Source organism: Equus caballus, chromosome 9, assembly GCF_041296265.1.
Source record: "Equus caballus isolate H_3958 breed thoroughbred chromosome 9, TB-T2T, whole genome shotgun sequence".
NCBI lineage: Eukaryota > Metazoa > Chordata > Mammalia > Perissodactyla > Equidae > Equus > Equus caballus.
The window spans coordinates 51,427,120-51,454,448 of record NC_091692.1 but is presented as its reverse complement, the minus strand read 5'-3'; the positions used below and the strand labels follow the sequence as shown (position 1 = coordinate 51,454,448).

The following is a 27,329-nucleotide window of genomic DNA, read 5'->3' as shown; positions in this document are numbered from 1 at the left end:
CTTAGACTTGGGAAAAATAATAACAACAATGACAAACAACTAAATACAAATAACTGCTTACAAGTGTGTAGTTACTAGAAAGAAACATGCATCAACTATGGTGTCTAACCCAGCCCAAGTGGGAGGAATCTGGGAAGCTTGCCTAGGTCAGTGCTATTTAGTCTAAGGCCAGCATATAGTAACCAAGGTGAAGCAGGCTGGGTGAGGCATTCAACTCGGAATGACGCTTCAAAAGCCTTCAGAGGAAACAATGGTGGGGTAAAGAACCAGAACTGAAGCTTCCTAAAACTTACTTTAAAAAAACAAGAGACCCCATGAGTTCTGTTTTTTCTCCACAAGATAGAGATTATTTTAATACCTTTTTTTTTTTTGGTGACACAGTTGCCTTATATTTATATGCCACAGGTCCCTAATTAGCACAGACAGTTGAAAATATGTGCCTTTTTTTTTTTGGTGAGGATTGGCCCTGAGCTAACATCTCTTGCCAATCTTCCTCTTTTTGCTTGAGGAAGATTGTCACTGAGCTAACATCTGTGCCAACCTTCCTCTATTTTGTATGTGGGATGCCACCACAGCCCAGCTTGATGAGTGGTGTGTAGGTCTGTGTCCAGGATCCAAATCTACAAACCTTGGGCTACCAAAGCGGAGTGTGTGAACTTAACCAGCGCACCACCAGGCTGGCCCCAAAAGATTATTTTAAACAAGACTTAAGGAATCAATGTATGTGAAAACATACGGGACAGGGAGAAAAATAAAACCACTCTCATTTGTTCAGTAAAAGTAAAAACAGTATGAAATTACCAATTACATTCTCAGAAAAACTAAGAACTTCAGCTAGTTCATGACAATCTGTACCAAGAAGACAATATATTAACATGTGTGTGCCAGGATTAATTTTACACAAATTTCCTTCTTACTTCTTCCCATTCTTGCACACAAATGCTTATTCATTTTTCATTTCTTCTTTAACACCCACAAGTGTTAGAACATTTCTCTTAATTCATTTGCCCCAAATAAACCTTCATTATTCTAAAAGGTTCTAAGCTTCAACTTGTTTTCTAAGAGCCATGGCTTAAAGAGCTATTACGTTATTGTCTGCCTCTATTCTGTTTGGGGCGTTACGCTATGCTCATGTATTTATTCCACATCTCCCAAATGCAAGAATCTGTGATTGTATTATTCTCAATTGTACGTGAGGAAAAAATAATGGCTAGATAAAATTCTAAACAAAATGAGTTTTCTCTATGCCTATATTCTAAAATTGTTAGAGAAGAACAATTTGAACAAACAAATGTTGATTTAATTCATTCGTCTTTTATTCATTTTGGAAAATATCAGATAATAGGAGCAAAATTACATTGCTCACTATAATTACACACTGTTTTTTCACTTTACACAAATTGTAAACATACTTAAGTGGATAAAATTCTTGGCTAAAGACATATTCCAGAACTCTGGCATATTCTTTTCTGAGTTAGGACAAAAGAAAGCTTTTGAAACTTCCAGTAGACTATCATCATACAGCAAACTAAATTAGCATATGCTGATTTTAAATTAACATCTGCCTTTTTTTAAAGACTTCAATATTAGGTTACAGTTAAAATTATTTTAATCTCAAGTTTTATGAAAGAACAGAAATTGACCATACAAATTTTACTCATAACCATATTGGCCATTTAAAAATAAAAAATAAAACTATAATCAAGAAAATTCCACTCATCTGGTAGAAAAAATACCAATAAGTTATTTTAGAATATTTTAAATATGGATTGAATCTATAATAACTAGTTTTCATGATACTGTTTTATTACTTCTAAATGCTTATCCTTTAATTTTAAAGTAATATTACTTCAAAATAAAGCCAAGCTGTTTAGTATTTTATAACTTCATTCTTTTATAAATTTCAGACCCTGAAAAACTTCAGATCAAGGATTACAAAACAGGGAACCTTCAGAATATATTTTGTTTGGCAGGCAGAATGGTTTTCAATCTTTTGAACTGGAATACCTTCATGCAGTACTTACTTGCTCTAGTTGACTACAGTCCCTACCACTTTCCCACACTGTCACTTGCTGGGCATGTAAAACTGACACTCCATTTTTAATATTATAAACCCAACATTTACTTACAAAATTTAGCTGCATTCATGGAGCAAAAACTAAAATATTATAAATTTGATGCTAAATCTTACTAGTTATTTCTAATTTGGGAACAGATCAAACCAAAAAGGTCTCATTTTCATAATACTTCCTTACAGAACAAATTATCAGACACATTTGTATACATGGATACTATCTTCTTAGAATACTGTTACTCCTAATTGTCATTCCTAGAATATTGTTAGGAGTAACCTAAAATTTGAGCTAGATAAATCATTCACACCAAAAGTATTCTGTACTGATTTTACTATACAGTCTTGGCTCCCAAACAGTGGTTTTCAACTTTATCAATACATGCAACATAAAAATTCCCAAATATCTGAGTTAAAGGAAACGTGACATTAATAAGGCTGAGAAAATAACAAGTAACAAAGGCTTTCTCCTAACCCTAGAGAATGAAGCAAAAAGAAAGATCTTGTAAGACAAATTGGAAAAGAGGAAGAAATGGAAGTAAATTTGGCCTTGGGCCCTTTTACATCACTACGCCTTCAATTTGTACAAGTTAAAGAATAAGAGACGCCACAAACTGTTTCTTAGTGGAAAAGGCTGCAAGGAAAGCAAAGCAGCTGAGGGGTGATAGAGAAAACACAACAAAGAACAGAAAAACTTGTAGTTATGAAGATAACCCAGAAATGATGGTCTTAATTCCACTGCGAATTTTAAGAAACAGCAAGAAATAACAAATGAATTAGAAAGACAGTAATGTTGGGTCTTTTTAAGTTATACACAACTAAAAGGTTAATCTTTAATTCTTTCGAGGTTTAAATCTGACAGGGAACACCAATTTACCTTTGAATTTGTCTCATTTCTTAAAACTTAGCAACAGATTCCCATCTGAATAAGTATTTAAAAATTCTTAATTATTAAAGCAAGCTTCTCAGCTGTACTTTGATAGGGTTATATAATAAGCTTCATGGGATTAATCCCATCAATACCAAGGTTACTGTAATCAAGTTCATTTATAAGCATTAACTAAATCTGCTATCACCATCACCACATTACTGTAATGACAAAGAGACTGAGTCATTTCATTTCTTCAAGAAAAAGTACACTGAAATGGTTACTGAAAGCTTTTAGTAATGGGAGGAAAAAACCATTTAAAATTTACTTCAATGGAAAACAGAATGTACAGGATCCTATACTAATAAGAATATCAGCAAACAGGGTACCATCTTGTTCTATAAACGATGTTGTTCTCCACAATGGGCTTACGAGTTTTTAAACTACTACTAAGGGGACGCTGGTTAAAGTTTCTCTCTGACACATTTTTCAAAAACCTGTAAGTAGCTTTGCCATAACACTAATTTAAGGTAGTTGTGTTTTTCAGTAATTTTTAAAACAATTCAGCACTTGGTATAAATACTCAGATCAGCACACTGTACTAAAACATAATTGTGCAACATTTTGTAAACTAGCTGCAATTTTCAGTAGTTGTGTTCACCAACTGTGTAACAGAATTGTAGTGTTCTCCTAAGCCATATGCATGTCTCATATATCTGGAATGAAAAAAGGAGAAATGAGTAGTTTAGATGAAAGTAATTCACTGTATATAAATGTTTATTATGTATATAAAACCATGCACTCTGAATGAATCACTCCACAGGGATATCACTCACTAGACTTCACTGGCATATTACTTAAAAGTTCAACACCATTTGAAAAGCATCAGCAGTCAGTAAGATCTGGTTCAATAACTCTGCTGAGTTTAGGTCAGGTAAAACACAACCATTGGAGGGAAAAAGGAAAGACTGAGATGCTAGGTGCTTGATAAGCTTAAATTTTTACCTAAATCCAAGCCATTAATGACCACTTTAGTAGGTTTAGTTAAACACTAAAGCCAATAACAAACTGCCCATGCTGTGTTTCAGAGGAACATTCTCTATCATGTAAAATACTTTCACAATATGAAGAGAAAATCTCTAAGGAATAAACAATCAGGCAACATGAATATATTTTAGCTTTTATACTTGTTGACACTTTTAGTATTATTAAGGTCAAACCAGGACAATATGAAAACTAATCTTAAAACTTTGTAACTCTTAGAAATGACTTTTTTCTTAATTCATACACAAGAATAAATCCCTAGAGATTTAAACAATTATCTAAATCACATATTTTGACAATGCTTTCCAATTCTATAATTGTCTTTAACATAAAATAAGCATAATTAATGCAGCTGAAGACAGATTTTTTATCAACATACACAACGTAAAATCTTTTAATAATCCTTTTTGTCTTAATTATGAAAAATATAACAGTAGAAATTCCAGGTACTTACACAAGTATTAATGGGTTTTTTGGATATTCTTCGCCAACTACAATAGGAGGTGAATCTGCCTGAATTATCTCTATTGGTGTTTGCAAAATGTGAGACAGCGCTCTCAGCTATAGGAAAGAAAACACATTAGAAAAGAAAATAAAAAGGTAAATCTTAGTCAAATCAAACTACTGAGGTATGCATGAATAGGGCAACCAGTCAGAGCAGGGATCTATTCTGTTCCTCACGGTACACCAAGAGCCTGGCACATAGTGGGCACTTAATACATATTTGTTGTAAAAACAAATATATATAATATTTATTAAACGAATGCAGAAGTTTTAATGCCACAGTTAATGAAGCGAGGGGATTGGTAGATTGGGTTCATTACACTAGCCTCTCTACTTTTGAATAAGCTTGAAAATTTCCATAACAAAGACCTTTGAAAAATACCACTGCTCAGGCATCAGACCAAACCAATTACAACTTGGGAGGGGCAGGGGAAGGAGAGAGGGAGCAAGGAAGAATAGGTTTACTTTTTTTAAAGTGTTTCAGATGATTCTAATGTACTAGTGTTGAGAACCACTGCTCTATAACTTTCAAGGCATGAGTAGAATGACTTAGGTACTATTCTTTCACGGAATTTCCATCTGATTAATACACAAGCTTAATTTCATACCATATGATATAAAATTAGAGCTTAAAGTAGGATGGATAAGAGTTAATGAATATTGAGAGTAACATTTTTTAGACTTACTGTGACCAAGCACTGTAAGCACTTTACGTGTATTAATTCAATCTTCACAACAACCTATGGGATAGGTACTACTGTTACACAGTTTAAAGTCCTAGAATCTGAGGCAGAAAAGGGTTAAGAAGGCTGCCCAAAGTCAAGCACAAGGAAATGAAATGACCTGCAATTGAACTGAGGAAGTCTGACTCTAGAGCCCAAGTTCATAAACAAATTAATCATTTAACAGTGTTCAATCATAGTGCCCTGATCTCCTGATCTACGTATTTGGCCTATTATAAAAACATTCTGTCTAGAAGATGGTCCTTTTAGGAAGTTTTAAATGAAGGTAAGAAATTACTTCAGGAATATGGAAAAGGTTCTATGCTGTACAGTGGTAAATTTAATCCCATACTTTCACCTTGTAAAATGTTCTTCTGAGGCACTTTTTTCTTATACAAAAAATAATATATTTTAAAACCTAGCTCAGAATGGAGGGTGTGAAGCAAGCTCTGGAAATCTTAACATCCCTTCTAAGTCTTCAGAAATCATATAAAGAATTTCTCTTTAGCAATTTAAATTTACTCCATTGTGAAAACAGCAACTCATTTCAAATGAACTCACAGATGAACAATTTATAAGTAAATGTCCTTCTAAGGATGTTTTAAAAGGTTTTTCTCAATTTAAAAACAGTTGCTTAGGTCTGGTGCTCATATTAATTTGTGATCCTTATAAGAAAGTTCAAGCATCTTTAATTAGTCTCAATGTAGTCACAAAGATACCATGAAAACTTTCTGAGTTTCAGAGACCCAGGAGAGGCATACAAAACGAATGGACACAGTTCCCTCTGGTGGCTCAGAAGAGGTACATACAAACATAACTGCTAAGCAAAAGATTTTGAAGAAGCATTCATGACATATCTTCAAACAACATAGTTCTTGACGTGAAATACTCAGAGCTACAAATGCTTCAAGCTGACTAATCATCATTACACAATAATAATACTGCTTGATTCATCCATGCGGCACTTTAGCTTACAAACTTCTATGCCTATTCTCCTTGCCTTATTTAATGTCCACAAATAACCTACCAAGCACACACAGGGGTTTTATTATCTCCATTCAATAGTTAGGAACTCGAGCTCAAGAGGTTGGCTGACTCCCCCAAGGTCACAAAACTGAGAAGTAGAAGGAAAAGCCAGGACCCAAATCCAGGACTTTCCTCGTATCCTCCGCCTTTCTAATACTCCAGGCTGCCTCATCACCACTTAGACCACTCAGGTGTTTTGTTTATTTTGTTTTAATGAAAGAAACAACAGTAAGATAAATAATCAGAGCTAAAAAAACTCCTGGTTAAATCCCTAGAAGTGACTCAACACACCACTTTCTTGCATGTGAATTTTAATACATCAAATACTGCTTTCAAATCAGTCAGTATCAACTAGGAATTCCAAGACAGAACTTTAATTATGTGTTGTGGTAGGATCTGACTTGTAATTTCATATAAAAATACTGTTTTCTATTTCTGATGTAACAGATATGTTACTTTTCCAAACGTGATTTTCATCAGCTGAGCCACTAGGGTAAATTTTACTGTACTTGAGTAAAATCTTTCATAAATCTAGAAAATCAAATATATTGCCAGTAGAAGCATCACAAATAGAAACACACAGATGCAACACTAGCCTCCCCAACCCAAAGATCAAACACTGGACTATTTAAAATGAAATAGTCCTTCACTTCCCAAAGGTACATACTTAAATCAAAGACCTAAGAATGTTAACTCCCTATTTCGATGCTTCGTCAGTAGAGAAATAGCAAATATATAAAGAAAAGGAATTTTCAAAAAGAAATTAGGGTCATCTGAAAAATACGTCTAAAACTACAGACAGGATTTAGAAATAATTTAACAATCACTATGAATAATGACTAACTCACCTCAAGTTGACCTCCCCATGCAGTTGTGTTTACAATATCATCACAGTACTTTCCAAACTCTTCTGTAGAGAATAAATCAGAATACAGCACTTAATGATTTTCATAACTCACATTACAAGATCCCTTTTACAGTTCCCACAATTCCTGATGAAACTTCCCAAGTCATGAACTTCCTCCTTCTCTACCTGTACTCTCCAGAATTTAATCCACTTTCCAGATCCACACTTAACTCACTCCAACTTTCCACCACCTTTCCAAGAGCAAAGCAACTTATTTCTGCTTCTCTCCCTCAGCCTGCAGCCCAGAGACCTTAACTATGTAACAGACCTACTTCCCTCTCTTTACCCAAGCAATGTCCCTGCAAACTGCCACCATATTCACTATCTTGACATGTATTTTAAAGCCTAAACCTGTACCTGAAAGAATATACTGAAAGACTAAAACATGTAGCTTCTATAAAATCAGATGCACTGTTAAACCCCGTAAGAAATGTGAGAAGAGAATCAGGGTAAAAGCACAAATGAGTTGAAACTCCTTTCCCAGCCATAGCATCAAATAGTGCCTCCACTTTTTATTTTGGAAGCATTTACCTTATTTGCATCAGTATCAGTTCTACCAAAGAAAGGGCTTCGTGGATCAGTCCTGAGAGGAGGTAAAACACCTAATCGCAGAGTTTACTGGCCTATCTTGAGCATACACACTTTTATACAGAAAGTTAAAATGGGAAACTAACGCCCTTCCTAAACTGTTTAAGAGGAAGGGGGAAGAATTATGGGTATCTCAAGTCCCATGTGTTTGTCTCATTCACTGCTACATGCTCAGTGCTCAGAACAGTGCCTAGAATAGCTCCTGGTACATAGTGGCCATCAGTAAATATTGGCTGAATGAATAAAGATAATTAAGGCTTTTGTCTTTTTCTGATTCAGCATGCTGAGTTGCCACCTCCTCTCCACTGCCATACAACTAGCAGAGTTGGGGACTCCATTAAATGAAAATCAACCTTAAGCTTCCCCTCTCCAATCCATCCTGCCATATGACTCACTCCCAGTGGATACTGCCACACCTGCCATCTACTCTCAAGGACTAACTTGCCTGTATTTATACCTTACTCTCCAGAAACTCTTTCAGATTTTCACCTGCTCTCTCCTTCATTTGCTAGTTGTGCATTTTTTATTTTATTTATTTTTTTGGTGAAGAGGACTGGCCTTGAGCTAACGTCTGTTGCCAATCCTCCTCATTTTGTTTGAGGAGGACTGTCACTGAGCTAACATCTGTGACAATCTTCCTCTATTTTGTATGTAGGACGTGACCACAGCATGGCTTGAGTAGTGTACAGGTCTGCACCCAGGATCCGAACCCAGGAACCCCGGGCCGCTGAAGTGGAGCATGCAAATGTAACCACTATGCCACTGGGCCTGCCCTTAATTGTGCATTTTTTTACCTCCCTATAAATATCCTAATTATAGAAGTTATTATAGAGAATAATGAAGGTTATCAACTCATTTGCTTTTGGTTTTGCAAGGTCAAATTTTGTCTGAATATTATGGTTTACTGAGAATAAAATTAAATCTCCCAAAGTGCAGGATAAAAGGAGGAATTAGTTTTCCTAACCATTCTCTGTTTACGCTCTTCAGGCCCTAGAGTTCCAGAGACTCGTCAAAGTTTACCTCCCTCTATGCTTAACTTTGTGAAATATGAAATTATGAACACATTTTTTTTCAATAATAATAATGAATCCTATTCCTATTTTTATCGTATTTAAAACAACTAATATATTTTAACTACAAAACGGTTAAATACTTAAAAGATCTGAATAAAGCAAAGTGTATTAGTATTGATTAAAATTATAGAAAATAATTTTGCCTAAATTTTTAGATTTTCTTTCTTCCCCATAAGGACTATATGAGTTTTTCTTATTCTCAGTCCCAGGAAACACCTGATTTAACAACCACCACAATGACAGCAGTAGCAACAAGACATAGTAAAGAAAAACAAACTACCTGGAGTATACATATCTCCTGTATTAGGGTTTGTTAAAAATGGCAGGAAGTCTTCCACATGGCTTTGCATATATCCAGCAGTCTGACTTCGTAAGGCAGCCACAGTTAGAGGGCATTCCTGTCCTTTCAGCTGATCTTCAATGGCTCTATACATACAGTGACCATCAGATGGAATCTGTTTAATCTCCAACTGTCTGGCTGCCAATATTTGAGCAAGTTTTTCACTCTCTACATGTCGAGCTCCAGTTAAGTTTTCAATTTCAGCTTCAGCTATCCTTTCTTCCCGTTCCTTCTCCAATGCAGCTTTTTTGTCCTAAGAAGAGGAGAATGATGGAAAGTTAATTCATAAGAATTAGGACTAATTTACATTTATTAAGGGGATAGAAATATCAGATTCTCAAAACTTTTTGCCATTTTTCTCCCTTCTCCCACAAGTACTATCATATTGATGATCTCATCACTTTGCAGAATTTTCTATACTATGAACCCCTCAAAGGCAAACTGTCTTTCTCATCTGTGGGTACCCAGCACCTACCACCATACTAGGACAAAAGAAAGCCCTGAAATTTTTCTTTCAACTCTATTTAAAACAATATGCCAAGTTTCTAAAAACTTTACTTACTGATTTCAAAGTACTGTCTTAAGACTGAATTGTCCTAGGCCTTAAAGCAACATCATGATCACATCTAAGTCCAAGCTAATCCAAGCTTTTTAACATATCACTTCACCAGTGAGGCATTAATATACTAAAGCCTTTAGAAGGATACAGGAGCTCTATTTATCTAGCTCAAAAAAAAAGTGTGTGTAGACAGACACACACACACACATTCACACTTAACTGAAGTAACAGATAAAAAAATTCTTCTTTATAAAAAATTAAAATATTACAGGTAGACTAAAGTTCCCCCTAAGGACCACTGCCAATCGCAGTGCCTGCCCTAGAGGTCTGGTGTGCATCCTTCTAGAGTTTTTTTCTATGCATTTTAATAAATATAGATGTACTCATAGAAAATATATAGAAAAAATATTTTAACAAAAATGGCATCATACACTACATTCGGCAACTTGCTTTCCTTATTTAAATGTCATAAGGGATCTTCCCATGGCAGTATGTGCAAGGATGGGGTCGGGGTAGGGCAATGAGAGGTTTGTGACATGAAGGATGGATAAGAAGTAGAGTGGGAAGGTTGAGGAAGAAGAGAAAAAATTCCTGACAGCTAGACTAGCAAGGATCAAAAGCCAGAAAGCACGATACCAGGGTCAAGAGATGAGGCTGGGGAAAAAAGATAGGTATATAGTTAATATATATTATGGCCATGCATACATAGTTAAAAAAAATCAGAAGGATAAACACAAAATATTTATACTGCTTTTCTCTGGATGGTAGGATTACAAAATAAGCTTTTTTTCCTTTGTTCTTTTAACAGATTTTTTTTTTGCTAGGAAAGATTCACCCTGAGTTAACATCTGTTGCCAATCTTCCTCTGTATTTTTTTTTTCTCCCCAAAGTCCCAATACATGGTTGTATATTCTAGTTGTAAGCCCTTCTAGTTCTTCTATGTGAGCCACTGCAACAGCATGGTTACTGACAGAGGAGTGGTGTAATGGTTCCAAGCTTGGGAACAAAACCCAGGCCGCCCAAGTGGAGAATGTCGAACTTTAACCACTAGGCCATCAGGGCTGGCCCAGTTTTATTTGTGTGTGTGTGTGTGGGTGTGGGTGTGGGTGTGGGTGTGCGCGCGCGCGCGCTTATCTGCATCTTTCTAATTCGCTACCATAAGTATGCTTTACTTGCATACTGGGGGCAAGTGCTTTTCAATTTAAAAGAATAAAAATAAACTAAATGGTACAAATCTTGGTGTTGGTAGCAAATTACAGGGAAGGGTTTGGTAAACCAAGAAAAAAGAGTAGAAAGAGGTAAAGATTTTCATGATTCTAGCTCTAACCCCTCCTTGGGGGAGAAGCGAACAGAAAAGCAAATTTCAATTTAACTTAATGCCACATACTTGTGCTACATGCCTGTTATGTGCCATGCTAGATGAACCTAAAGAGATTTCTAAATTACCTGAATCAAAAACAGTATTATCTCCCTAATAAAATATAAACCTATTTAAGTTTTTTCCTCCCAACTCCAACCATTCCAGAAGTAACCCGAACAAATTTATTTCACTGCATACCTACAACTGTGGATCACAGGCGCCATAAAATCTTAAAACAACAAGATGGCACTATTACTTTATAAAAGACTGCAAAACGTTTTCAGAGGGGAGAAGAAGGATAAGCACCTTGGATATCACCTAATCCAAAACCCCTCACTTTCCTCTTCTGAGGAAACAGCACGCAGAAAGATTTCCAAAGGCCATACAGCTGGTTAGAAGCAGAGCGGGGACCAAGGACAACAGAGAGCTCCTTCTATCCAGGCACCTGAATCAGAATAAAAGTTGGAGCAGATGGGAGCTGGAGTTAATGATGTCATGTACTAGTTACTGGAAGAGTGGAACTTTATACTATCTACAGAACCGTTTAAGCCACAAAAATACTAACCCAATCATTTCATTTTTTTTCCTCATGCTCTGCTTCAATATTACAAAGCAACTGTGTTTCCTCTCTAGGGCACTAGGTGGGAAATTCACTGGAATCTTGTTCCAGCCATGTATAGTTTCCCATTAGCACAAGGCACGTTGCTTTCTACAATGCTAGTACTGGAGATAGAATGGCATCAAAAAAGTCTAATGAAAACGTAGGATGGAACTAGCACGTAACTCACATTCTCAGTAAAACTAAAGTCATGTTGACAGAGTAACATAGCAAAACAACTCTGAAGAGAAATCTTAAGAGCTGGGTACTAGTCCTGATTTGTAGCAAACTCTCTCAGTACGCCATTGCAACAGCCCAGGCCTCAGCTTTCTCATTTGTAAAATAAAGAAACTGAAAAAGATCTCATTCTGGCTCTCAAATTTCTTATTTTTGGAACCCAGTTCTTCTAAGTTCTACTTTGGGCTCTTTCTGCCATACCAAAGAGCTTCCACTGAAGTTCTCTGAATTACATAAAATTCTCCCGAGGTTTTTCTAGATTAAAATAAGAGATTTGTCCCACAACATTCCAATAATAAATCTTCATAAAGTTTTGTCATGTTTTTCTACCAGAGAATTGTATCTCTCCCAAAGATAAACACCATTAGTTAACTGGCTTTTCATTCCTTGGTGCCCTTGGCAAAAAATTTAAAAAAAAAAACAGGTTTGAATAAGTCTAATATCCAATTATCAACCCTGTTTTCAGGTTCCATTTTCTTAAATATAAACTTTTAGTGTTTTCTGTTCCAGAATCCTATTAATATAACAAAGCAATAAGAAACTCTGGGCATTACTTCTAGAGCGTTTTCTCTGCCAAGTGTTAAAGCAGCTGACTATAAAAGATAGTAAATTTTTTTAGGGTAGAGCTAAAAAACGTATGCATTTCAGCTATGTAGTATTTTAGGAGAAAAGTAAGAAAATGTTTGAGGAAGGTAACAAAAAGTTTATTTTGTTTTGTTTGTTTTGTGGCCTAATGGTCCAGCCAGGTGAAGATGAATAAGTTTTGATAAAGAGAGGAAGGAGCTGTGTTCCTACGTTTTCCAGAATTAAACAGGCTACTCTAAGATGTATCAATTCTAAGAAGAGGCAATTCCAACAAATATTTTGTGATGCTACGGCCAAGCAAAAATTCTGCCCTTCACTTTTGATCTATGGGAGCTAGATGACAATTATAAGACTATCACAAAAAGAATACATATTTTAAGTATGGAGTTGAACCTCCAAGATACCATGAAATCTAAACTTCACAATTCTATGAAATTCACAATTAAAATATTTACTCAAGTAAAATTTTACATAAATATGAGAAATGTTTGACAATTTGCAACTTAATCAATTTTCAAATAAACAAAAAAATGGTCTTAGGTTAAATTTTTTAAGATGCATACTATGCAGTACTTAACACAGTAAACAATACTATCATTTGTTGACCCAGGAGCTCCCCAGGCCTTGTGTTAGGGCTTTGGAAATAGTATATTATTTAATATTCACAACAAATCTATGAAGTAGGCATTATTTCCCCCAATTTTATACATATGAAACTGAGGCTTAAAAATGTTAGGATCTTACCCAAAGCCTCAACAGTTAAGTGGGATTAAAACCCCCATCTGTCTGACACCAAACTCCATGCTCTATTAAATTATGTACTACTAAATTATAAGAGACAAAACTAGCTTAAAAATAAACATTTAAATCCTAGAAAACATCAAGTGTTAGTAAAATAACATTTGGGACTGAAAAGATTAGATTTAAATCTTTTTCTTTTTCAAAGTGAAAAGGCCTTACCCACCTAATCTTGTGTCCATAATTTTGATATCATGAACTCACTACTTCCAATAAATCAGTTTCCTTATAGCTCTCTGATGATGCGAAATTTCACTTCCACATTTGTTTTTGTGCATGCTGCTTCTCCTACTTCAAATATTCTATCTAAATAACTATTATTTCCTAAAAATTCAAACTCATTATTTAACATTTAGCATAATGAACTTTTCCTTCTCTAAATTTTCATTGCAACTAACCATTACATGGGACCCACATAATTCTGAGAATTTTTGTACACCTGCTTAAGTTTTACGTCCAAATCCTTGTTTCACCACTTAATACATAGTTTTTAACAAAGTTGTGCATCAGAATCACCTTGGCCCACACTCTGAAGATTCTGAACTATTAAGTCTGGGATAATGTGTTTGTAAAATACATCTTGTAATATATATTTGTAAAATATATATCCTAGCCCCACCCTCCTATAAGAACCGCAAACTGGACATGTTATTTTATATTGGCTTAGGCCTATTTTCTTCTCTATGAAATGAGGATAAGAAATCCTACTTCACAGGATTATTGTCAGGACTAAATGAGGTTTCATATAATCTATAAACCTAGCATAGTATCTGGCATATAGCAAACGTTTAACAAATGTAAGTTGACGTCCTTTGACAAGGAATTCCATCATTTTTTTTTTCTATTTCCTTCCTATACAACACCTAAGATAGCGTTGAGCACACAGCACCAACTTAAATACTTGTTAACATGACTTTCATACCCTTCTCTTTCGTGCTTTTGATATCCGAGGTGGCTGATTCTCAAGAACCAAGTTTGAAATGTTATCAGCAACAGAATCTATCTGAAGGAAACAAAAAGCATTAACAAGTTAATTAAAAATACTTCATTCTTCAAAGTATTAGATTATTAAATTATTAGCAGAAATCACAAATTTGTGTTAATCCCACAATTCAAATTTGAATAACAGCACTAGATACAATATTAGATGACATGGTTTTGTCTCCTTCTTCTATTTTTAAGGGAGAATTTGTCAGATTGCTAAGAAGTTTCCTTATAGCTCTTCAAAGATAATGCTCATCCCTGCCTGCTCTCCTTCCTCCTTGGAATGCCCACTCCATTAATCCAAATACTTCCTAAAAGTACCAAATCATTGAGCGCTCCACCCTTCCCTTCTGTGAATGTTGACAGTACTTACAGGATATATAAGGTCCTGTGCTGGCTGAGTTCATTACTGCCTTCATAACCTCAAATGTGGCAACAAAGGCCCTTCTCCATATTGACTGGCCAGAACCTGATTAGCTCTGCTTCTTGACCCTAGTAAAAAATTGAGGTTTTTCTGTCCTTTTCAATCTACAAACTGATAACTACAGGTAGAAAATTTAACTTACAATTGTTGTTAAGAGAGTACAATCAATCTTAATCATCAAATGGTTATCATGTGTTTGCTAAGAAAAATGATGCTAGAATTAAACTATCAGGATTAGTAGCTAGTATTTTATTACTGCAACTATAAGCTAGTTTTCGGTAAGTCACATATATAAGACCTATTGAGGCCTCCAATAACAGAGTCAGCAGTCTCCAAGGCTATGGCCCAAATGATCAAAATAACAAAATCAGATTAAGACTTCAAAGAATGGTAAGCAACTTTAGTGAAACCGGGATTCTTATATTTTTCAGAGGAATCTGCTAAAATTTACAAACTGTCATACTGACAATAAGCAAGATATAGAGAAGCATTTGGGGAAAAAAAGAGAAAGTAATAACGTAAAAATTCAGGTACTGCCACAACTAGAAGGACCTGCATACAACTATGTATGGGGGTGGGGGCGGTTTGGGGAGATAAAGCAGAAAAAAAAAATTAGGTAGTGTTCAAAAAGAAAACAAGCTTAAGTTAATGAAAGACTTAATAGTTGAAAGTAGAATGGGAGTTTGTATTTTAAGTTGGACAATATAAAACTTAAGAATCAAACATTTTTGTCCTTGGAAAACTAGGGAAAAAACATCAAAATTGAAAGGCCTGAGAGAGCAAACAAAACTATCTTACTAACAGAAAAGATGGGGGGACAATTAAGAATACCATGATTGTGACAACACAAACATCTGGAACATAATGCCTTGTTACTTGGAAATAAAATATGTTAAAGGCGTGGAAGGCCAGGATTTTAATGACTGGCTAATAAAGTTAAAGAAAATGAGATCATGTTTAATATAACGACCGACCATTGTAAATCAGTACAGACAAGCCGTTTTCCCTGTCAATAGGAGACCAAAAATAAACCAAATAAAAGAAAACTTAATTATGGTGGATAAAATTTTGCACAGACATAAGAACTTTCTGTCAAAAATGCAGTGAAGTTATGGAGTCTATGATCCTTGATATCCAAAACCCATGCAATAAACTACCACATTACACAAAGCTATAAGAGAATTCAGTATTTACATTGTGGAGTAAAACAGCTCTGATTCTGAATTCTGACTTTGGCCCTTGATACCTGTTATGAATTTAGGACAAAGTTCTTAATCTCTCTGAGTCTGTTTCCCACTTGAAAAATGGGACTGTCTACACTACTTCATAAATAATACCTCATAGTGTTACAATGGGAATTATGAGATAAAGTATGTAACATGTTAAAGTGCTTGGCAGACAATACATATTAGCTATAATGACAAAATAAATATTAGTTAAAATTATGACAGTATGCTCCAATTTACCAAAGAAACATCAGTCACTTTTCATTCATTACAACTTGTTCATGAAGGACTTTTAGAACTTAAAAATGATTTCACATTTGTATTCCCATTTGATTCTTACAATATCTTGTGCTTAAACAGAAGTATTTGTATCATATTTTATGTGGAGAAATTTATGCTCAGAAAGTTTAAGGAACTTTATCCAGGTTACAATCCTAGTTAACGGCAATTCTGGGACCAGAAGTCTGGTCGTCTAACTTTCATTTGGTGAAGGTTCCTGTAGTCTGCTTTATCGATCTGCTCATCTTTTGAGCAAGTAAACAGTTAAAGAAGCATACTTATCTTTGCGGCCCTTACAAAAATACACTACCATGTAAACGTGGTCACAAAAATATTAATGAAAGGTAATGCGTGACTGACTGACTTCATTTCCCCCCAAGTTTATGATTTTATATAGTAAACATTTTAATAGAAGTGAACATTGCTTTCAAATGCTATAGGCAAAAAGAAATATTACTTCACATACTTTACTCTCTTTAGAAGTCAGCTTCAATTGCTCCAGTTCCTCTCTATGTTTTTGTTCCATTTCTGCTTCCAACTTCGAAATATCTTCAGTGAGTTGCTTCCTCCTCTTTTTGTCATTTTTGGGAACAGCATTCTTCATACCCTGAATTTTGGCTGAAAGGCCACCAAAATCATTATGTCAAAAACCCAGAGATTAAGAAGAGATAAGAAATAGGAACAATAAGGGGATGATAAGGGGGGAAAGGTATAGAAAAGGTAATTATGGAAGCAAGAAGTGTAATTACATAACAGTCAGAAAATTACAGAGAAGAGCTCAAAGATGAGACAAAAAAAAAATTAACATAACCGTGAGTTTGGTGTGGTAGGAGGAAAAAGTGAGGTATTTCAAAACGCACCATTACGGCCGAGGGTCGGTAACTGGGGCAAGAATGGAAAGGGACATGGGGGCGGGGGGGGGGGGGGGGCGCGCAGAACAGTCCAAGACCACGGCTTGGAGGTGTTCTCGGATACCAGCATCCGGGCGGCGGTGCAGGGTGGCGGGGACGCGGCGGACCTGAGAAGGGGAAGTTTGTGAAGGTCTGGGGTATTAAGGGACCACCAGGGCAGGAGAGGCGGGAGAGAAGAGGCCACTGGCTACTTTGGGGAAGTCTAGGAGGGTCCAGATCAGAAGCTCCTCAAGATCCCCATAAACCAACCCGCAAGCGCCATTCCCTGGGTCCGGGCGACTTCTCGGTTCCCCACTCCCCCGTCACCTTGCAACTCCTTCTTCTCCTTGCGATGCCTTCTCACCAGCTGCTGCTCCTCATCAAGCTCCTCCACCAAAACTGCCTCCATGACGACCAGGTAGCTAGTCCCAAGCCACGCGCTAGAGGAAACCTGAACCGGCTAGCAGAAACCTTCCAACCCTCAACCCTCACCCGGGGCGCCATTGGCCGCGGCTGAGACCCGGCCCCGCCTTCAAGGCAGTACCGGATCTAAGCCGGGTCGTTGGAGCGAGAACGGAGAATGGACTCTGCGCATGCGCTCTCCTGTGACCCCCCCCCGCCCCCGCTCTGATGGGGCGGGGCGGCGGGGAAGAAGCGCGACGGCGCGTGGAGATGTGGCTTGGCCGACTGAGATTTGCACCCTCGCGATTGGCTAGCGCCCTCGAACCACTTCCGCAATAAAGCTACGCACCAGGCTATTGGCCGTGGGGTGAGGCGCGCAGAGATGACGTAAAGGAAACTATTTTAAATGTTCTTTTTATTTTGTTCAGCGGTTCAGAAGACGTCCTGTAATTTTCACTTTTGGTCCCGTTGTTAGGTAAGAAAGAAAAATAGAACATGTTAATAAAACCGTTAATAATTATCAGTGGGAATCTTTGGGTTGAATCCATCAAACGGTAGGGAATTAAGTTTTCTTTATTGTTTTCAAGGTTGTAATACCGCAGTTGAGAAGAAAGAAACAGCTAAGTAATCGAGAAAAATGCCGCCTCTTGAAACGGATATAGCGGTGGAAACAGAAGAGAAAGGATTGAGTATGTTATAATACAGGAGCTTAAAAGACATATGCTCAAAGATAAAGAGGCTAATGTCAGAGCACTTGAAAAGTATCAGGGAGTTGAGAGAGATGACAGAAATGTGCAAGCCTGATGAGGCACAAAATCGAATTACTGAAGTAAATGCAAAACAAGACAAATTCTCACAACATGCCGGAAAAAAGGGAAAACAAATCAAAATAAGAAAAGAGAAGAAGAGAAATCTAGAGGGCCAGTCCAGGAGATAAAATTTACTCATAAGAGGAATGCCAGAAGCAGAGGACAAAGCAAATGAAGCTTAAACAATAATTAAGGAACTAATTGAATAAAAGTTTGTGGAGTTGAAGAACGAACTAGATCTGCAAATAGAAAAAGCTTACAGGGTACCGTTAAAATTTAAGGAAAAGAAAGCAACACCTAGACATATGCTGGTGAGGTTTTTAAATTGGGAGGATAAAGAAAAAATTCTAGAAGTATACCGACAGAGAAAGCAGGTTAGCTATAATGGGACAAAAGTCAGGCTCACCTCAGATTTTTCCCTTGCAACTCTAAATGCCAGAAGACAATGGAACAATATCTGCAGAGTTTTAAGGGAAAATAATTTTGAGCCAGGAATTATATATCCTGCCGAGTTAGCGTTTCTGTATAAAGGCAACTGGAAGACATTCACAGATATGCAAGGGTTAAGAAAGTATATCACCCAACTACCATCCTTGAAAAATTTGGTAAATGATTTACTGCAGTCATCAGAGAACGTAAATTAAAATAACTGAAGAGTAGGGAGGCAATTGTATGAAAAATTAGTGGTAAGTGTTAAAACTAGTTAAATAGGATTAAATTTGTTATACGTAGGGTTATAAAACTAATCGCAAAAATACATTGTAACTTGGGTCTAAAATTTCAGTTTATGTCACTTTAAACTGAAAAGGCATGCTAAATGTTCAGTATATAAAGGAAATAAATGCTGTTTTATTTTTAGCATGCAGTGTACATAAAGATAGGCATTTTCTTAAGCTAAAAATTAGTAAATTAAAAGGGCTTTGTTACTGTGGACAGGACACATAGAGTAAAGGCATTCCAAATATTAATCTGACAAAATGGGAAAACAGTACAGATTTATTTCCCCTGTTTTTAATTATAGATGGGGAAAAGGTAGCAAGTTCATAGTGTTAATACTGATAATATAAAAAGACAATTTCCAAATCACTGGTTGGGGAAGTAGTGGATTAAAACCTTGTTTTATGTACATCCTGCTTAGGGAAAATCAGTAGTTATTGCTTCAGGGAATAGTTAATTAGAAGTAAATTGGACATTGAGATAGTGTTACAGACAAAAATAGAATGTATATTCCAATTTGTTGGATTGGAGAGGAGGTGGTGAAACCAAGAAAAACAGCAAGGAAACATTAAAACTAGCATAAAATAGATTGACAGAGGTACAGGTGAGCCATCACACTCATAAACTGGTTAAATATCCCTGTTAAAAAGATTCATATTGGGTCAAAAATCAGTCTTTAACCCTGGATACTCACATGGGTATAAAACAAAGGATAAAAGAGTTTAAAAATAATGTAAACCATCAGGCATAGATATAGGGAGCAACATTTTTATTAGAATTCAAGCTATAACAAATTATATTTAAAACACTACCCGATGTAACATTTAAGAGACTTAATGGGGAAATAACATGGCATTTATATGTAAAATGTTCAACATCTTGATGTGAATTGTAGTTTTACTGATGTATATATATGTTCAAAAAAGTTTACTTAAAATTAGTGCATTTTATGTACTTAAAATTAATAAAGTAATCATTCAACTGAAGAGATTACAAATGGCTAAAACTGTTGGACTCTGACTTCAACATTTAATGGTCTTTAATAAATCAAGTAAATGAAAAGTTGAGATATTTAAAGAGTAGTCAAATACTTAAGAGGCATGTGCGTGTATAATACATATTACTTTATTTCATTTGCCTTTTCAAATTATCCTGAAACATTTCTATAGTCATATACTAGGATACAGAGAAAACTTTAATATATTTCTAGAAAACGCAGGTGATCACATTGCAAGAAAAGCCTAGAAACTAAGTTTAAATGCTGAAAATCACATACATGGAATTTTTGAAATATTCTTAAATAACTTTTGGGTCAAAAAGAAAATTCTAACACATTCTGATAATTTACGAAATGCAACAATAAGGATGTTACACATTATATGTCATGGGATGAGTGTTTTTTGTTCTTTTTTGAAGAACATTGATGTATTTCCAGGATTTTTTTTTTTACTTTCGGTAAATGGCACCTCGAAGACCCACGTATTTTTATTCCTGCATTCATCTCTGATCCCATCTACTTCCAATCCCAGAGCTTCAGCCATCTTGATCTTTTTTTCTGGCTTGGAAAAATTAAGCTGCTTCTTGCCACAGGAGTTTTTCACTAGGTGATTCCTTGACTTGGAAAACTATTCCCCAAATTTTGAAAAGCTGGCTTTTTATTATCATTCAGGTCAAAATTCATGTTTCACTTTATCAGAAATGCCTCAACTAACCAACAACCTACATGACACCCCCTGCCACCAACTGTGTATCACCTATCTCAAAAGCGCTGTCAATCACTTTACCTGCTGTATTGCTGTCATAGCCCTGATTACTCTCCAATATCATCTTCTTTTTCCCTTTTTTTTTAAATTTTATTTATTGAAGTATAATTGACATGCAGTAAACTACAACCAACAATCAATAAATGGCACCACAGTCCTCTCAGTTGCTGAGGGCAGAAACCTGGGTATTATTCTTTTATTCTTGACTAGTCTCTTTCCTTTACCCTTTACTTTCAACAAATCATTAAATCCTACCTTCTAAATAAATCTCAAAGCAATTGCTTACCTCCAGTTCTACTGGCACTACTCTAGGTCCAAGTCTGAATTATTTCTCACCTGTATTGCAAAAACAAGCCTCTCAAGTTTATTCACAATAAGAGTGATCTGTATAAAATCCAAACTGAATTTGAGTTTCACCTCTGAAGTAGTTTTTAAATAAGTTGTATACTTCTTAATACGTCTCTCAAGTCCATCTCCAGTCTCATCCCATGCCACATTCTGTTATAATCCATTTAAGCCATTCTGGATTTTGGTACATTGAATTCCTACACTTCCTTTTCCCCTGGAATGGCGTACCTTTGGAAATAGTGCTTCCTTACCACTGAGAATATTGATTTGCCATCACTCCCTGACCACCCTATTTAAAGTCACTCAGAATTCTGATCCATTCATTCTCTATTGAAAGTATCCTATTTATTCCCCTTTGTAATACTTTTACTTGTCTTCTGTTTCCTCCACTTGAATATGCTTCCATGAAGCATATACTAACTAAATCTGTCTTGTTTGCATTTGTGTCCTCATTGCCTAATATAGTGCTTAGCACATAGAAGTTATTCAGTAAACATTTTAGTAGAGCAAGCATTGACTGGATGATGATTTAGCAATAATAAAGGCAAATAAAAGAGCATTTAAGGTCCCTTTTATCTTTAAATTATACAGTTTTGGGAATATCTGACTCAAACCAGCCTTCAGTGATAATTAGAAGACAAAAGATCAGATCTTATCCCTTGAGCCTCTGGGCAGGAACACAGCCCTCCTGACACCTTGATTCTGACCTGGTAAGAGCTGTGTTAGACTTCTGATCTATAGGGGTTGCAGGGTTCGCATAAAGGGTAAAGGGGCACATCTATATGGTGACAGACAAATATGATGGAAGTAACGTTATTTGAGATCCAGGTCGAGATGAGGTTTTACCCAATGGCAACTAATAGAATATCAGTAAATGAAAAGAAACACTTTATAGAACTTTCTCTTTTGGCCTTTTAACTTTCTAGTCTGTCTCTTAATTTATATTGTATTTCATTTTCTTCATATATTTTCAGTTGCAAAGTTTAAAAATCTCTCATTTTTTTTCTCTTTGCCTGTTTCTAAATCCTTTTTGCTAAGTCATTTTTCTTCTGCCTTCATGATAATTTCTTTTCTTTTGCCCATTGCTAAAATATTGTGGTTTTGGGAAAGAATCCTAACATGGTGAACCTGATGTGGTGGATATATTAAACTGACATTCAGCATCCATTCCAACTTCTTGCTAGGGCTGAAAGAAGTTTCAAAGACTGGAAAGATAAATACTGCATTTCTTATATTCCTGTATAGGATTCTGGATGCAAATTATTTTCCACCAACTAGAAACAATTGCCAAAGATTAATTGATGTGGGCTCTTTTTTTCCCTGTTATTTCAGCTGTCACTACTGATTAGTCTGTCTATGAAGATGTTTATTGTATGTCTTGGGTGGCAGTGCAGCAGTATTCTAGCATCCAGTGCCTTGGACCTCATCTCTAGGTATCTTCCTTGTTTCTTATCAAAGCTATAGCAGTGTATTCTTGAAGTCAACATATCTCGCGGCAGCCTTCTATTAGCGTCTTTGTGCCTCAGTTTCCTATTTTAAAGTGAGATAGGAGGATGAAAAACCATCTGTTTTGAATTATCTTTTACTACAAAACTATTTTTTCAAATGAAATCTTAATGCAGAAGTCAAATACATGACACAGATATAAATGAAGCCAATGAGACTGAAAGGAATGAGTGGCATGGAATCCTGCCTACTCTTCACTAAACTGGAGGCACTTGTGTGGAGTCTCTGGGAGCTCAGTTTGAATATCATTGGATAATCTAAGGCAGAAATTTTAAATCTGGCTGCACTTTAGAATCCTCTAAAGAGTTTTGTTTTGATAAGTTTTGCTTCTAATACTGATATCTTGGTCTCTCTCCCAGAAAGTCTGCTACTGAGACCAAGCAGGTATATTTTTTTTAAATCTCCCCAAATCATGCTAATAACAGACAGGTTGGGAAATAACTTCTCTGGATAGACTTTTCCCTGATTCTGAGTACTCAGCTTTTCATTGATTTTCATTAAGGTGAGTTTCTCATCTTATTCTGGATTCTTGTGTTTTCTTTGTACAACTTTTCCAAAAATACTTGGAGTTCCAAAAGGTCTTAATTCCATTATAATTCTGTTCTTTTATGTTACCTAACTGGTCCAAAACCAGTGTTATCTTCCAAAACAAAGCACTATCTGTTTCTTAGAAATTTATTGTGGGCTTGTTGTTCTTCAATAAAAATTTACATCAAATAATAATTTAATGATTAAAAGATGACCTTGGAGTCAGAATTTGGTTACTTTATGTTTCTTCCCCTTATTAACTCTACAGCTGACTAACTCTTTGGACAACTTATGGGACAGCGATAGTCTTACTACATAGAATCATTTCAAGGATTTGGTAGAGTGATGCCTACCAAGTGTTTATATGTGCCTAGTACATAGAAAGTGCTCAAAATTGTTAACCATTATGGTTACCAAATATGTAAATAAATTTTTATTATTTAATTGTTCTCTCTTCATATAAATTAAATAACTCTGACTTTTGAACTGTATAACAAAGTGTGGTTGATTTCTTTATTCAGTCCGTCTACTCAAATAATATTTATTTTTATTCAGGTCATAATGGTTTATAACATAGTGAAATTTGACTTGTACATTATTATTTGTCCGCCACCATATTTATGTGCCCCTTTGCCCTTTATGCCCACCCTGCAACCCCTATAGATCAGAAATCCAACACAGCTCTTACTAGGTCAGAACCAAGGTGTCAGGAGGGCTGTGTTCCTGCCCCGAGGTTCTAAGGGGAAATCTATTTCCTAACTTACTCAGGTTGTTTGTAGAATCCAGTTCTTTGTGGTTGTAGGACTGAAATCCCCCCTTCCTCCTTCTGTCAGCTGAGTGTCATCTCCAGCTCTAGAGGCTGCTTATACTCTTTGTTCCCCTTCCTCAGTCTTCAAAGCCAGCAATAGTGGGGGTCCTTTTCATACTTTGAATCTCTCCTCCTTCTTCTGTAAATATCTCTAACCATAGCCAGCAAGGTTTTCAGCTTTTACAGATGTGATTAGGTTTCGTCTACCTGGATAATCCAGGATAATCATCTCATATCAAGGTCTGCACTCATTAATCATATCTGCCAAGTCCCTTTTGCAATATAAGGTAAAATATTCACAGATTCCAGTGATGAGGTTGTGACCATCTTCTGGGGAGCATTATTTTGCCAACTATAGAGATGAACTAAGGAAGGAACATTTAATTTACAACAGAATGTAGAGGAAATATAGAGGACTCAAGACAGTCTTCCATCTAGCAAAAGACTTTTAATGTAAGAAATGGCCTTAGGATAAAATTCAAATCAAGGGGATGGCTATAAAACTCCTTAAGACCTCTGAAATATTCAAGGCAGTGACTTAGAGACTTCCTTAGATGGACACAAGAGCTTCTCAGAGTCTAAAGGATCTCAAAAGTGGCCCAACATAGAGAGATACCTGTCTCAAAAAAAAAATTATATCTCTGTCTTCTGGGGCATAAGGTAAACCCCAATTAGATTCACAAGAATCCTACAAAGTTTTTAAGAGAGTTGTATCAACTTAGATTAAAATGGACAGAGACAGATGAAAATGAAAAGAACCCTCTGGGCCTCCAACTTTCTTTGGACAGGAGGCAGGCTGGGAAAACTTCTCAGCTGCAAACAGGAGCCATTTCTAATGAAAAAGCAAGGACTGAGTGGCAGGGCCAAGAGCCAAAGAAAGTAATAGCTGGGGAAACCAAGTAACACCAGGAGCAGAACTATGTCTCAATAAAGGAGCATTTCCTGACTCAAGGGCCAAGGGAACTGGTGACATATGCCCAACTGGATTTCAGAATTCTGTGGTTCAGTGTATGCTATGTACCTTCCATTCTGAATGCACATTATCCCCTACTCCTTGCCTTATGAAATTGGAGTGTTTATTGCTGTTATCTTGTTCCTGTTTCACCATTAAATGTTGGGGACTGGTTGAGCAGAGACGAGGAGGACACATAATTTGTCTTTTTAGTTCACAGCCATCTGGATCAACAGGTGCTATTCCCAAGGAGCTAAACCTGTAGGATCATACTTGAGGAGCTTTGTCTGCACCTGGACTTGATTTAGATGACAAGATACAGAAAGGTGACTTTGATGATTAAATGAGACTTTGGGGCCTTGGGTATGGGTAAGTGTAGTTTGCTTGTGAGAGAGATATCGTGGCCAGGGGACAGACTATGGTAGATTGCTATATAATGGCCTCCAATGAATCATGCCTTCCTGTGGCCCACACCCCTTTGCAATGTGACATCGCCACCACTATGAAGAGATGGACTCTGTTCCTCTGTTGTCCCCGTACTTACTTTGATGCTGTAAAGCAGCCTCTGGGCCCCCAGCATTCTTTGGGCAGGAGGCAGTCTGAAGGAGGTGGAAGAATGTGGTGGAAGTGACATTATTTGAGATCTAGAGCCTAGATCTTAAGAGGTGTCATAGCTCCCACAATCACCCTCTTAGAATACTGCTCTGAAACTCCTAGGCATGTGAAGAAGCCTGGAATGAAAGACTACGGAGAGAGACGCCTGGCCATCCCAGCTGTCTCAGCTGACCCCAGCCCCCAGAAAACCTGCCTGCTGAATGCAGCTGCCTAAGTCCAGGCAAGACTGAGAGAATCATGAAAAATAACAAAATGTGTTGTTTTAAGCCACTAGATTTGCGTGTGGATTATTACTCAGTAGTAAATAACTGGAGCTTAAGTAGCTTAAGTAAGTAGTAAGATATATCTCTTACTAGCTCACACATTATCTGTTTGTATTGTACTATTATTCCAAAAGACACATTAGCTCATCTCATGAATAGAGATGGCAAAATATCATAATCATAAAATGCCTTGGATTGATGAGTATTATTTAACACTTATTGAGTAGTCATGAACTATAGTATTATCTTTAAACTGGCATGAAGTAATACTCATCTAATAAAAGTTTTTTACTTTTTGTGAAACTTGACATTGCTGCAAATATAATCTCAGTATACCCATTACCTTTTATAGTGTAAGCAAAGTAATTGCCATTAGCTGTATCACCCTCAAATGAGTTCTGAAATGGATAGAGAAGATGTATAAGAAAGTAAAGAAAGAAAAAAAACCCTTTATACTGATCTTTATTATCTGGGCACTAAAGAAACCCTAGTTGTAAAGATATAATGGAACAATAAAAACACTGGTCAGTCAGATGGCAAATTGTCAACTTCATCAAAAAGTCAAGAAATGCTCTTTTTTTCCTGCTAACAATTGGTTTTAGTAAGATTTTGGGACTGTCTAGGATTTGTTCATATACTTATTTGTTTATTTATTTGGCAAATATTTATTGCGTGCTTATTAATGTGCCGGGCATTGTGTTAGATACTGGAGATGTAATAGTGAATGTGATAGATATGGTTTCTGACCTCACAAAGTCAGTTAGGGGTAGTGGGTAGGTGCGTAATGAAAACGTAAATAAACTGTTACAAAAGAGTGTGATAGGGGACATGATTACTAGAGTAATAGGGTTTTGTTGAATCTTCTTAAAAGTTTCTTTAACTCAATACCTTCCAGGCTGCAACTGTAAAAACACTTCTGTTCATTTTGGAAACTGTTCACTTTTGCAGGGAGAGCTACATCTTGACCCCTCAGGTCCAGATCTTGAACCTTCCAGGTTCTGGAGACTTATAAATACCCTTGGATTATCTCATATGCGGATCCTGTATTGTATTGTTCCTTGACACTACTGACCCACAGATGGCGCTGCACAACAGAAGACATTATGCTTTGATTTTCCGTTAGGATTTCCATTTGGTGCCTAAATGGATTTTTCAGAAGACAGAGTATCTTCAGAAAGCAAAATGAAGACCCTTCTTAATGTAATATGAGAAGTGGTTTCAAATGTGTAAAATGTGCTTTGCCTCATGCCCCGTTAAATCTACAGCTAAGATGACCGGCCCCATTTTTGGTTTGTGCTACCTTGCAGGCATCTTGAAGACCAAGACTATGCCCTCATCATCTTTGTTGACCCAGTAAGCATGAAATAAATGCTTGTCGAATGACTCAGATAATCGTTGCAGAAAAATTATTGTTCGAGGCCATGACTATTTTCCTATTGCATTTTTATCTGGGCGTGTTCAAAACTTTGATTTTTAAATCACGTTAGCAAACCACCAAAAAAGAAAAAAAATAAACACAGAAAGGAAGACAAGAA

At 36.3% G+C, this 27,329-nt stretch overlaps 1 protein-coding gene and 1 long non-coding RNA gene across 3 annotated transcripts; one reads left to right on the top strand and one right to left on the bottom strand.

Moving 5' to 3' along the window:
- Positions 1-1,294: 1,294 nt before the first annotated feature.
- On the bottom strand, positions 1,295-17,772 carry OTUD6B (OTU deubiquitinase 6B). The gene is made up of 7 exons (XM_001488342.7): positions 17,411-17,772; positions 16,660-16,811; positions 14,203-14,283; positions 9,084-9,396; positions 7,084-7,145; positions 4,438-4,544; positions 1,295-3,655 (listed from the first exon to the last, which is right to left on the bottom strand). Exons 1-7 carry the CDS (start codon positions 17,490-17,492, stop codon positions 3,571-3,573), a joined length of 882 nt encoding a protein of 293 aa, XP_001488392.4. The 5' UTR covers positions 17,493-17,772; the 3' UTR covers positions 1,295-3,570.
- Positions 17,742-27,329, top strand: LOC102148186 (uncharacterized). 2 transcript variants are annotated; one of them, XR_011421602.1, is made up of 5 exons: positions 17,742-17,960; positions 18,073-18,174; positions 25,130-25,242; positions 25,634-25,751; positions 26,743-27,329. It is a non-coding gene; the product is annotated as an uncharacterized lncRNA (long non-coding RNA). The 2 variants fall into 2 exon arrangements; XR_002810367.2 differs by having other exon boundaries at positions 17,827-17,960; positions 25,634-25,859.